Below are 13,420 nucleotides of genomic sequence, written 5' to 3' on the forward strand. Positions count from 1 at the left end.
ATATAATGGCAATATAAACACCTGACAGGCCAGGGGCGGTGGCTCATGCCTGTATCCTAGCACTCTGTGAGGTCGAGGCGGGTTGGATCACCTGAGGTCAGGAGTTCGAGACCAGCCTGACCAACATGGTGAAACTCCATCTCTACTAAACACAAAAAATTAGCCGGGCATGGTGGCACGTGCCTGTAATCCCAGCTACCTGGGAGGCTAAGGCAGGAGAATCCCTTGAACCCAGGAGGCAGAGGTTGCAGTGAGCTGAGATTACACCATGCACTCCAGCCTGGGTGACAGAGTGAGACTCCATCTCAAAAAAACAAACAAATGAACAAAAAACACCTGGCAAAGACATCACAAAAAGAGAAAATTATACATTAATTTCTGTCATGTGCATAGCTGCAAAAATTCTTTTTTACTACTATAATTTTAATTGTACAACTAGTAAGTGTGCAAATAAATTTTTCTTAACAACTGAAATATTGAAATGAAAGATAATATTCCATTTGACTGTTCCCCACATCCTATCTCCTTCCTCTTTTCCCTATTTTTATGATTTTTATGATTCTAGACATTAAAAAATACTTTTATACACACAAATATAGAGGTATTAAATTTTAAAAACACATACATGGCCAGGTACAGTGGCTCACGCCTGTAATCCCAGCACTTTGGGAGGCTGAGGTGGGCAGATCACCAGAGGTCAGGAGTTCAAGACCAGCCTGGCCAGCGTGGTGAAACCCAGTCTCTACTAAAAATACAAAAAAAAAAAATTAGCCAGTCATGGTGGCGGAGGCCTGTAACCCCAGCTACTCAGGAGGCTAAGACAGGAGAATTGATTGAACCTGGGAGGCAGAGGTTGCAGTAAGCCGAGATCGCGCCATTGCACGCCAGCCTGGGCCACCAGAGTGAAACTCTTGTCTCACAAAAAAAAAGCAAACATTCTGCAACTTGCTTTTTTCTACTAAAATTCTATACATGTTAATCAGCTAGCTTTATTGAGGAATAATATATATGTAATAAAATTCACCAACTTTATGTGCACAATTTGATAAATTTTAACAAATGTGTATAGTAATGTAATCACCATCATGATCACCATATAGAACATTTCTGACATCCCTAAAACTTTCCCTATTAGCCCCTATTCAGTCAATTTGTAACCCTCATCCCTTAGCCCTGGCAACCTCTCATCTGTTTTCAGTTGCTATAGTTTTACTTTTTCTAGAATTTCATTTAGAAGAAATCATACCGCATGGAGTTTTTTTTTTTTTATCTTAACAAAACATTACCAAATCAATTCACTTGTATATAAAAAAGATTATAGATTAAAACAATTGGCATTTATTGTAGAAATGCAAGGTTAGTTCAGCACTCAAAAATCAATAAATGATAAACTATAAAATACTGATGCAAGAAATTGAAAAGGACACAAAAAAATGAAAAGATATTCCATGTTTATGGACGGAAAGAATCAATATCGTTAAAATGTTCATACCACTGAAAGCAATCTACATATTTAACTCAATCCCTATCAAAATACCAATGACATTCTCCACAGAAATAGAAAAAATACACCGGGCGCGGTGGCTCACGCCTGTAATCCCAGCACTTTGGGAGGCCGAGGTGGGTGGATCATGAGGTCAGGAGATCGAGACCAACCTGGCTAACACGGTGAAACCCTGTCTCTACTAAAAATACGAAAAAAAGGCTGGGCGCAGTGGCTCACGCCTGTAATCCCAGCACTTTGGGAGGCCGAGGCGGGCGGATCATGAGGTCAGGAGATCGAGACCATCCTGGCTAACACAGTGAAACCCCGTCTCTACTAAAAATACAAAAAATTAGCCGGGTGTGGTGGTGGGTGCCTGTAGTCCCAGCTACTCGGGAGGCTGAGGCAGGAGAATGACGTGAAGCTGAGAGGCAGAGGTTGCAGTGAGCCGAGATTGCGCCACTGCACTCCAGCCTGAGCAACAGAGCGAGACTCTGTCTAAAAAAAAAAAGAAGAAGAAGAAAAGAAAAAAGAAATAGAAAAAATAATCCTAAAATTTACACGTACCCACAAAAGACACAGAATACTCAAAGCAATGCTGAGTATTCTGGGTACACTGAAGGAATCACATTACTTGACTTCAAATTATAATCAGAACTACAATAACCAAAACAGCATGGTACTGGCATGAAAACAGACATATAGACCAATGGAACAGAATACAGAACTGAGAAATAAATTCAGACATGTACAGTGAACTCATTTTTGACGAAGGTGCTAATAGCATACAGTGGGGAAAGAAGAGTCTCTTTCTTCTTTCTGTGCTGGGAAAATTGGATATCCATATGTAAAAGAATGAAAACAGACTCCTATCTCTTATCATATATAAAAATCAAATAAAAATGAATTAAAGACATAAATCTAAGCTGTGAAACTATGAACCTACTAAAAGAAAAGATTGGGGAAACTTTCCAGGTCATTGACCTGGGCAAATATTTCTTGGATAATGCCCCACAAGCACAGGAAACCAAAGCAAAAATGGACAAATGGGATCATATGAAATTAAAAAGCTTCTACACAGCAAAGAAAGTGATCAACAAAGTGAGGAGACAACCCACTGAATGGGAGAAAATGTTTGCAAACTATCCCCCTGATAAGGATTAATAACCAGAATATGTAAGAAGCTCAAATAACTCAATAGGAAAAAATCTAATAATCCAATTTAAAAACTGGCAAGTGACTGGAATACACTTGTCTCAAAAGAAGACATACAAATGGCAAACAGGTATATAAAAAGGTGCTCAACATCATTGACCATCAGAGAAATTCCAATCAAACCTACAATGATATATTATCTCACCTGAGTTAAAGTGGTTTTTACCCAAAAGACTGGCAATAACAAATGCTGGCGAAAATGTGGAAAAAAAGAGAACCCTCTTACACTGTTGGTGGGAATGTGAATTAGTATGGAGAACGTATGGAGGTACCTCAAAAAACTAAAAATAGAACTACCTATGATCCAGCAATCCCACTGCTAGGTATATACCCAAAAGAAAGAAATTAGTACATTGAAGAGATATCTACACTCCCATGCTTATTGCAGCACTATTCACACTAGGCAAGATTTGGAAGCAACCTAAGTGTCCATCAACAGATGAATGGACCGAGAAAATGTGGTACATATACACAATGGAATACTATTCAATCATCAAAAAGAATGAGATCTTGTTATTTCCAACAACATGGATGGAACCTAACGTTATGTTAAGTGAAATAAGCAAGTCATGGAAAGACAAACTTCACATGTTCTCACTTACTTGTGGGAGCTAAAAATTAAAACAATTGAACTCACAGAGATAGAGAGTGGAAGGATGGTTACCAGAGGCTAAGAAGGGTAGTGGGGGTGGTGAGGGGGTGGTTAATGGGTACAAGGATATAGTTAGATAGAATGAATAGGGCCCAGTATTTGGTAGCACAACAGGGCGACTATAGTCAACAATAAATTGTACATTTTAGAAGAATGAAGGGTACAATTGAAATGTTTCTAACACAAAGAAATGAAAAATACTTAAGGTAGTGGATACTCCATTTATCCTGATATGATTATTACACATTGTGTGCCTATAACAAAATATCTCATGTGCCCCATAAATATATAGACCTGCTATGTACCCATAAAAATTAAAAAGTAAGGGCTGAGCATGGTGGCTCAAGCCTGTAATCCCAGAATTTTGGGAGGCTGAGGCTAGAAGATCTCGTGAGCTCAGGAGTTCGAGACCAATCTGGGCAACATAGTGAAACCCTGTCTCTACTGAAAATAAAAACTAAAAAAATAGCTGGGTGTGGTGGTACATGCTCGTCGTCCCAGCTACTCTGGAGGCTGAGGCGGGAGAATCACTTAAGCCCAGGAGTTAGAGTTTGCAGTGAGCTATGATTGTGCCACTGCGCTGCAGCCTGGGCAACCGAGTAAAACCCTGTCTCAAAAAAAAAAAAACAAATTTAAAAATCAATAAACATATTTCACCATATTAATAGTATAAAGTAAAATCACCATATGACTGACTCAATAAGTGAAAAATATTATATTTGATGAATTGAATTGAAGACCCATTTGTGATTTTTAAAGTCTATTAGTAAAATAAGAATTAAAGAGAACTTCATCAATCTGATAAAAACTGTATTAGAAAAAAATTTAAATCTAACATCATACTTAATAGTAAACATCTGAGTGCTTTCTTCACAAGATTGAAAATAAAGCAGAGATGTCAGCTGTTGCCATTTTTATACATTGTACTGGAGGTTCTTTTTTTTTTTTTGAGACGGAGTCTCGCTCTGTCGCCCACGTTGGAGTGCAGTAGCGCGATCTCGGCTCACTGCAAGCTCCGCCTCCCGGGTTCACGCTATTCTCCTGCCTCAGCCTCCTGAACAGCTGGGACCATAGGCACCCGCCACCACGCCCGGCTAATTTTTTGTATTTTTATTAGAGATGGGTTTCACCATGTTAGCCAGGATGGTCTCAATCTCCTGACCTTGTGATCCGCCCGCCTCGGCCTCCCAAAGTGCTGGGATTACAGGCGCGAGCCACCACACCCGGCCTGTACTGGAGGTTCTTACCAGTCAATAAGGCAAACAAAAAGCATAAATATTTAAAAGAGTTTGTCATTTTATATTGAAAAAAGGTAGAAAATATACAAGAATCTACAGAGCATCTACCAGAACTACTAAGAGAACATATAAAAATTACAAGATACAAAGTCAATATACAAAAATCAGTTATATTGATTTCTAGCTTCTGCTCAGAGATGTGGAGAGCAGAAAAAAGACATCACTACTAATACTACAGGAATAAAATAATGAACTAAGGCAAGATCACAACTTTTTTTTTTTTTTTTTTTTTTTTTGAGACGGAGTCTCGCTCTTTCGCCCAGGCCGGAGTGCAGTGGCACTATCTCGGCTCACTGCAAGCTCTGCCTCCCAGGTTCACGCCATTCTCCTGCCTCAGCCTCCCAAGTAGCTGGGACTACAGGCGCCCGCCACCGTGCCCAGCTAATTTTTTGTATTTTTAGTAGAGATGGGGTTTCACCGTGTTAGCCAGGATGGTCTCGAGCTCCTGACCTCATGATCCACCCGCTTCGGCCTCCCAAAGTGCTGGGATTACAGGCGTGAGCCACCGCGCCCAGCCAGATCACAACTTTTTAAAAACTCATCCTAGTACTGATGTTTCAGGTCAACCAATTGTTCCAGAATCGAAGGAGAGACAGAAACCCACAGGAAAAGACAAGATGGGAGCATCAACTTTTCTAGGCAAGAAAGATGCAGACATCAGTGAGAAGAGTTCTAAAGCAAGGAGCAAATTGCTAGAACATGCCTTGCCTGACAAGTAAAAAGTATGAGCCATAAACAGGAATCATCTGTAGGTGCTTTTTTCTTTTCTTTTCTTTTCTTTTTGAGACAGAGTCTCGCTCTATTGACCAGGCTGGAGTGCAGCGGTGCTATCTCAGCTCACTGCAACTTCCGCCTCCCTGGTTCAAGCAATTCTCCTGACTCAACGTCCTGAGTAGCTGGGGTTATAGCCGTGCCACCATGCCCAGCTAATTTTTGTATTTTTAGTAGAGACGGAGTTTCACTCTGTTGGCCAGGTTGGTCTTGAACGCCTCACCTCGTGATCCACCCGCCTCACCCTCCCAAAGTGCTGGGATTACAGGCGTGAACTGCCACACCCAGGCCTGTAGCTGCTTTTTTTTATTTGCTTTCTGGTTTGGTTTTTATTTGTCCTTATTTGGAAATCTGTCATTCTAAGTAGAGAATACAAGGTATATTAATTATATTTTTTAATTTATTAAGGTTTGATTTAATGTATGTATTTAATTTTTATTTGTAATTTCAACTTTTAGATTCAGAGAGTACATGTGCAGGTTTGTTATGAGGAAATACTGAATGTGCTGAGTTGGGGGTGTGAATGATCCCATCACCCAGGTACTGAGCATAGTACTCAATAGGTAGATTTTCTGCCCTCACCCCCTTCCTCCCTCACCCTCTAGTAGTCCTCAGTGTCCATTGTTGCCATCTATGGCATGAGTCTCATACTCATATGTCTATGAGTACCCAATGTTTACCCCCACTTATGAATGAGAACATATGGTATTTGGTTTTCTGTTCATGTATTAATTCACTTAGGATAATGGCCTCCAGCAGCACCCATGTTGCTGCAAAGGACACATTTCAATTTTTATAGCTGCATAGTATTCCATGGTGTATATGTACCACTTTTTTGGTTTTTTTGAGATGGAATCTTGCTCTGTCGCCCAGGCTGGAGTGCAGTGGTGTGATCTCAGCTCACTGCAATCTCCGCCTCCCAGGTTCAAGCGATTCTCCTGCCTCAGCCTCCCGAATAGCTGGGATCACAGGTGCCCACCACCACACCTGGCTAATTTTTTGTATTTTTAGTAGAGACAAGCTTTCACCATGTTGGCCAGCCTGGTCTCAAACTCCTGACCTCAGGTGATCCGCCTGTCTCGGCCTCCAGAAGTGCTGGGGTTACAGGCATGAGCCACCGCGCTTAGCCATGTACCACATTTTTAAATCCAATCTGCCATTGATGGACACCTAGGTTGATTCCATGTCTCAGCTATTGTGAATAGCGCTGAGATGAAAACAAGTGCAGGCCAGGTGCGGTGGCTCACACCCATAATCCCAACACTTCAGGAGGCTGAGGCAGGCAGATCACTTGAGGTCAGGAGTTTGAGAGCAGCTTGGCCAACATGGTGAAACCCCATCCCTACTAAAAATACAAACATTAGCTGGGCGTGGTGCATGCCTGTAATCTCAGCTACTCAGGAGGCTGAGGCACGAGAATCGGTTGAACCCGGGAAGTGGAGGTTGCAGTAAGCCAAGATTGTGCCACTGCACTCCCGCCTGGGTGACAGAGCGAGACTCTATCTCAAATTTTAAAAAAATAAAACAGGATGGGCGTGGTGGCTTACACCTGTAATCCCAGCACTTTGAGAGGCTGAGGCAGGCGGATCACCTGAGGTCGGGAGTTTGAGACCAGCCTGACCAACATGGTGAAACCCCGTCTCTAATAAAAATACAAAATTAGCCAGGTGTGGTGGCGCATGCCTGTAATCCCAGCTACTCAGGAGGCTGAGGCAGGAGAATCACTTGAACCCAGGAGGCAGTGGCTGCAGTGAGCCAAGATTGAGCCATTGCACTCCAGCCTGGGCAACAAGAGCAAAACTCTGTCTCGAAAAGAAAAGAAAAGGAAAAAAGAGAAGAGAAGAGAAAGAAGAGAAGAGAAGAGAGAAAAGGAAAGGAAGGGAAGGGGAGGGGAGAGGAAGGGAGGGGAGGGGAGGGAAGGGAAGGGAAAGGAAAGGAAAGGAAAGGAAGAGAGGAGGGGAGGGGAGCATGTGTCTTTTTTGTAGAACAAAAAATAACCTGTAGCTCCTTGAAAACTTTTTCTCCTTGAACTCAACTAGACATTCAGTGAAAGACTGATAGGACTCTGAAAAAAAAATATCTCTCTCAAGTTACAGAACTGGGACATGCAACAGCAGCAATGCTGGCAAGAAGCTCCACTCAGAACTTTCTCCTCTACAGAAAAAAAAGCCTTCATCTATGGGTGAAGAGCCAGGAAGCACTCTCTTAGGGCGCTGGTGAAAGCACATTGCTGCTGAAAGTAGGGAACACAAAGAAAACTTGAAGCCCTAGAAGATGTGCAGAAATTCACAATGGATTCAGAACCATGTCAGAAGAAAAGAAAGAGAAGGTCAAATCTCTGGGGCCCAGAGGCAGAGTGTTTGCCTAAGACTGGCAATCAAATAAAAACGTATTCTCACGTACCTTCATCACCAGGCTAACTGCTGTCAAGATACATATTCTTTGCAAGAGATATTGCAAGAGACATACTCTTTCTGAGGCATAGCACAAAAGGAAGACTTAAGGTTGAGGGTGAAATCATCATCAGAAAAACATCCTCTGGCAAACCAACCCCACCCTCAACACAAGGTATCACCAGAGGCATTCAAAGCCCATAGGGTAGGCCAGGCGCAGTGGCTCATGCCTGTAATCCCAGCACTTTGGGAGGCAGAGGCGAGCAGATCACCTGAGGTTGAGAGTTTGAGACCAGTCTGACCAACATGGAGAAACTCCCTCTCCACTAAAATTACAAAATTAGCCGGGCGTGGTGGCGCATGCCTATAATCCCAGCTACTCAGGAGGCTGAGGCAGGAGAATCGCTTGAACTCAGGAGGCAGAGGTTGCAATGAGCAGAGATTGTGCCACTGCACTCCAGCCTGGGCAACAAGAGTGAAACTCTATCCCCCCCGCAAAAAAGCCCATAGGGTAGTAAGAATCACACTATAGCAACATCAAATCTCAAGCCCAGCTTTACTCAGAGAAACACAAACCTCTGTACTAAAGGCCTGGTAAAAGAAAAGGCATGTCAGTTTCAGACATAAAATCTACTTATCTCAGTTTCTATGGTTCTACATAAGATGTCCAGTTTTCAGCCTCCAAAATTAGCCGGGCATGGTGGTGGGCTCCTATAATCCCAGCTACTTGGGAGGCTGAGGCAGGAGAATTGCTTGAACCTGGGAGGTGGAGGTTGCAGTGAGCAGAGATAGCGCCATTGCCCTCCAGCCTGGGCAACAAGAGCGAAACTCCGTCTCAAATTAAAAAAAAGTATTGTCAAGACCAATGTCAAGGACATTTTCCCCTATGTTATCTTCTCAGAGTTTTATGATTTCAGGTCTTACTTTTAGGTCTTTTATCTATTTTGAGTTGGTTTTTTGGTATAGTATAAGATAATGGTCCAATATCATTCTTTTGCATATAGAAATTCAGTTTTCCTGGAACCATTTAGTGAAGAGATGATTTTTTTCCTCATTATGTCCTCTTGGTGCCCTTTTCAAAAATTAGCTAACCATGAATGTTTGGATTTATTTCTGGGAGCTCTATTGTGTTTCACTGGTCTATGTTTCTGTTTCTATGATGGTACCATACTATACTGATTACTATAGCTTTGTAATATAATTTTAAATCAGGATGTGTGATGCTCTGTGTTCATTGCAGTATTTTTTTAACAGCTAAGATATGGAAACTTAAGTTCTATTATGATCCTAGTCACTCTTTTTTCAATCCCTCCCTTCACTTCTTTTATCCCTCTCTCCCTTCCTCCCTCTCTTTCTCTCATTCTTTGTTTCCACTATAAATGGAACTACTGTATGATCTAGCAATCCCACTACTGGGTATATACCCAAAGGAAAAAAAATCAGTATATAGAAGAGATCTCTGCATCCCTGTGTTTATTGAACCAGTATTCACCAGAGCAAAAATATGGAATCAACCTAAGTGTCCATCAACAGACATATGGATTAAAAAGTTGTATATATACACATTTAAATACTATTTGGGGCCAGACATGATGGCTCACGCCTGTAATCCCAGCACTTTGGGAGGCTGAGGCGGGTGGATCACCAGAGGTCAGGAGTTTGAAACCAACCTGGCCAATATGTTGAAACCCCATCTCTACTAAAAATACAAAATTATCCAGGCATGGTGGCACATGCCTGTAATCCCAGCTACTTGGGAGGCTGCGGCCGGCAGGAGAATCAATTGAACCTGGGAGGCAGAGGTTGCAGTGAGCTGAGATCATGCCATTGCACTCCAGCCTGGGCAACAAGAGTGAAACTCCATCTCAAAAAAAAAAAAAAAAAATACAATTTGGCCACACACAAAAATGAAAACCTGTCATTTGCATTAACATGGATGGAACTAGAGGTCATTATGTTAAGTGAAGTAAGTCAGACACAGAAAGACAAATATGTCACTCATATGCATCAGCCTAAAAAGTTGACCTCATAGAGGTAGAGTAGAATGATAGCTACCAGAGGCTGGGAAGGGTGTGTGAGTAGTGGGGGGATGAACAGAGGTTGGCTGGTGGGTTCAAACATTCAGTTAGGCAGAAGAAATAAGTTCTAATGTTCTATAGCAGAGTAGGGAGACTATAGTTTATAACAATGTATTGTATATTTCAAAACAGCTAAAAGAGGGGATTTGAAATGTTCCCAAAACATAGAAATAATAAATATTCGAGGTAATAGATACATGAAGCACCCTGACTTGATTATTATGTATTCTATGCATATAACAAAATATCACATGTACCCCATCAATATGTATTAATATTACATATCATTTAAATTTTTTAAAAAACAGAGGGGTCCTTGGAGAGGTAATTAGGTCATATGGCTCCACCCACATGAATAGGACTAGTGCTTTTATAACAGAAGCTTGAGGGACACTGTTTGCTTCTCCTGCCATGTGAGGACACAGCTAGAAGCCATTTTTGAAGCAGAGAGTAAGCCCCCACCTGACACCAAACCTGCTGGTGCTTTGATCTTGGACTTCCCATCCTCTAGAACTGTGAACAATGCATTTCTATTGTTTATAAATTACCAAGTCTGAGGTATTTTGTTATAGCTGCCCAAACAGACTAAGGCACTTGCTAAAGATTTGTTGCTAGCATTTGCATATCAGCATTTGCATAATATTTGGCTAATTGGCTTTTGGGATCCCTTCTAATCCTAAAATTTTATGTTTTAGAGTCATGTGAACAAAGGAGTATTAACCATGATTTGTTAAACAAGACAGCCCAAAGATAAAATGGAATGAGCATAGGCCAATGTTTCAGTCCCTGAGAAATTCCTCTGATGGTTATTCATGAAAAGCAATGACAGGCCAGGCACAGTGGCTCATGCCTATAATCCCAATACTTTGGGAGACTGAGGCGGGTAGATCACCTGAGGTCAGGAGTTCGAGACCAGCCTGGCCCACATGGTGAAACCCTGTTTCTACTAAAAAAAAATCCAAAAGTTAGCCGGGCATGAAGGCAGGTGTCTGTAATCCCAGCTACTTGGGAGGCTGAGGCGGGAGAATCACTTGAACCCAGGAGGCAGAGGTTGCAGTGAGCTGAGATCACGCCACTGCACTCCAGCCTGAGCAACAGAGCCAGACTCAGTCTCAAAAAAAAAAAAAAAAAAAAAACTTGCTCTAACCTCATACTCAGTAAAGCAATCAGCAAGCAGCCATCCAACCATTTGCTAAAATAACTTCATTAAAAAATTATTTATTGTCAGTGCATACATTCTGCAAATATATCCATCAAAACAGCACTGTTCTTCTCATTTATTGGGCGATTCAGAAGTTTTACTTTGAATTTCTTTGGTGTTAAATAGAAATAGTCTGTTGCACTGCTAACAAGGTCATTGGACTCAAAAAACATGTAACAATTATCTAAATCACCATTGATACTTAAAACTCCAATTAGTATAAAAGCTAATTCATGCCCAAACATAACAAACAAGACTTTATCATCTATGCCTACATCAGTTTTCCAAGTCAATATTTTTAAGCTATATAATCTTATTGAAGTACAAAATGCAGAGTTATATTTGAAAGATATACTTAACTGTATCTCCATCAGCAGGTATTTGTGTGGGCATAGGCATTGTTCTTTCTGCCATGCTACACTAAAAGAGCTGGAAATTAAAAAAATAAACATTTTTTAAAATTTCTTACAAAGGCTATATTCTTACTATATAATTTAGATCAATTAGGGGGCATAATATGGGTATTTTCGCAAGCTTTAGTTTTTAGTTCACACTATTCATCTGTTTTAAACTGTGGCTGTCTTGCTAGATGGGCTTCTACATGATGAATAATAGGTAATATTCAACTTATAATGTAGAGTAATACATTTAACCATAAGCACACAAAAAGCATCTTAAAGTTAAACTCCCTTTGGAAATCAAGAGGATAAGAGCATTCTTCTTCTTTAAATGACTCCATGGTCGTAAGAAAGGAAAGTAGAAAATTTTGCTTTAAAAAATGGTTAAAAAAAAACGAAACAAGACACTCACAAGTACTTAACTTTCCAGAGTAGCATACCAGAGGAGGCTTGGGCATTTGAATTTACCCATTGAAAAAGAATTGTGAAAGCAGACCTTAGAAAACCTAAACAAGTCCTTTAGACACTGAACTAAAATAATGATAATTCTCATTTATGAAGCATCTATTATACACCTAGCATTGTGCTAAGGGTTTATGTGCTTTATTTACCTTTGTTAGTCCTCATAGTAGATCTGAGATGTATGTATTTTCATTGCCATATGCCAGGTGAAAAAATTCAGACTCAGAAAGATTAAATAACTTACTTTCCCAGGGATTCAGCTGTGCAGCAGACACAGGTCCGAACTGATTCCAAGCTGGTGTCCTTTCTACTGTCCCCAGTTGTGGACCAAATAAATATTCACTGTGTTTGTAACAGTTGGGAACAGGGAGGAGAGGTACAAGAGAGCGTGCTGTGCTCATCTCCAAGCAGAACTGCCTGAGAAGGCCATGCTACCCTACTTTTGAACACAGCACAGAGATAGTAAGAATATGAGACATGTTTCAAAAGGAAATATTATATATTTGTAAAGCAAGTATTTGAAATATTTGAGAAGCAAACAGAATCAAAGAATGGTTCTGTGCCATAATCTCTTCACTTGCTCTATCCTGAGGATTATTGCACTTTAGTATACAAATGTATATCATTTTCCCTAAAATTAAGCAATGTTTTCTGATATAGATAGAGTTCTGTTTTGTGGTGTGGTTTAATCTAGACCAGTATGTATGAAGGTTTTTAAAATTTATTTATTTATCAGAAACTTAGTGGTGGACATTGCAGTAATTTCGAGGCTTTTTTTTTTTTTGCTCCACCTCCCGGGTTCACACCATTCTCCTGCCTCAGCCTCCCTAGTAGCTGGGACTACAGGCGCCCGCCACCACGCCCAGCTAATTTTTTGTATTTTTAGTAAAGATGAGGTTTCACCGTGTTAGCCAGGATGGTCTCAATCTCCTGACCTTGTGATCCACCTGCCTCAGCCTCCCAAAGTGCTGGGATTACAGGTGTGAGCCACCACACCTGGCCAGTAATTTCTAGCCTTTAATGGAAATCAGCAACAAACATTGTTGATTTAAGTCAACAATGTTTGGCCAGGCACAGTGGCTAACACCTATAATCCCAGCACTTTGGGAGGCCGAGGCAGGCAGATCACTTGAGGCCAAGAGTTTCAGACCAGACTGGCCAACACGGCAAAATCCGGTCTCTACTAAAAATACAAAACTTAGCTGGGCATAGCAGTGCAGGCCTGTAATCCCAGCAACTCAGGAGGCTGAGGCACGAGAATTGCTTGAACCCAGAAGGTGGAGGTTGCAGTGAGCCAAGATCCCGCCACTGCATTCCAGCCTGGGAGACAGAACAAGACTGACTCAAAAAATAAATAACAATGTTTATTTAAATCAACAATAAATATTGTTTTTGAAATACTGTAGTAATTTGAAGTAAACTACTACAAATTCAAGAGTCTCTATCTCTGTATAATGACTGAATTTTTG

General features: G+C 41.0%; 1 protein-coding gene across 3 annotated transcripts in view; it reads right to left on the minus strand.

The window, feature by feature from the left end:
* Nucleotides 1-13,140, minus strand: part of SEPTIN14 (septin 14) — a 72,734-nt gene extending 59,594 nt beyond the window's left edge. The window contains exons 1-2 of one of the 3 annotated variants that reach the window (XM_034964146.2): nt 12,196-13,140; nt 11,452-11,520 (exon numbers count right to left, since the gene is read on the minus strand). In XM_034964146.2, coding sequence (XP_034820037.2) covers nt 11,452-11,505 — 54 coding nt within the window. In that variant the 5' untranslated portion in view covers nt 11,506-11,520; nt 12,196-13,140. Of the gene's footprint in view, nt 1-11,451; nt 11,521-12,100 lie in introns of all 3 variants that reach the window. The other 2 variants (XM_055115970.1, XM_055115971.1) reach the window with 2 other exon arrangements.
* Between the last annotated feature and the right edge of the window lie 280 nt (nt 13,141-13,420).

This window comes from Pan paniscus, chromosome 6 (assembly GCF_029289425.2).
Source record: "Pan paniscus chromosome 6, NHGRI_mPanPan1-v2.0_pri, whole genome shotgun sequence".
In the NCBI taxonomy this organism is placed as follows: Eukaryota; Metazoa; Chordata; class Mammalia; order Primates; family Hominidae; genus Pan; species Pan paniscus.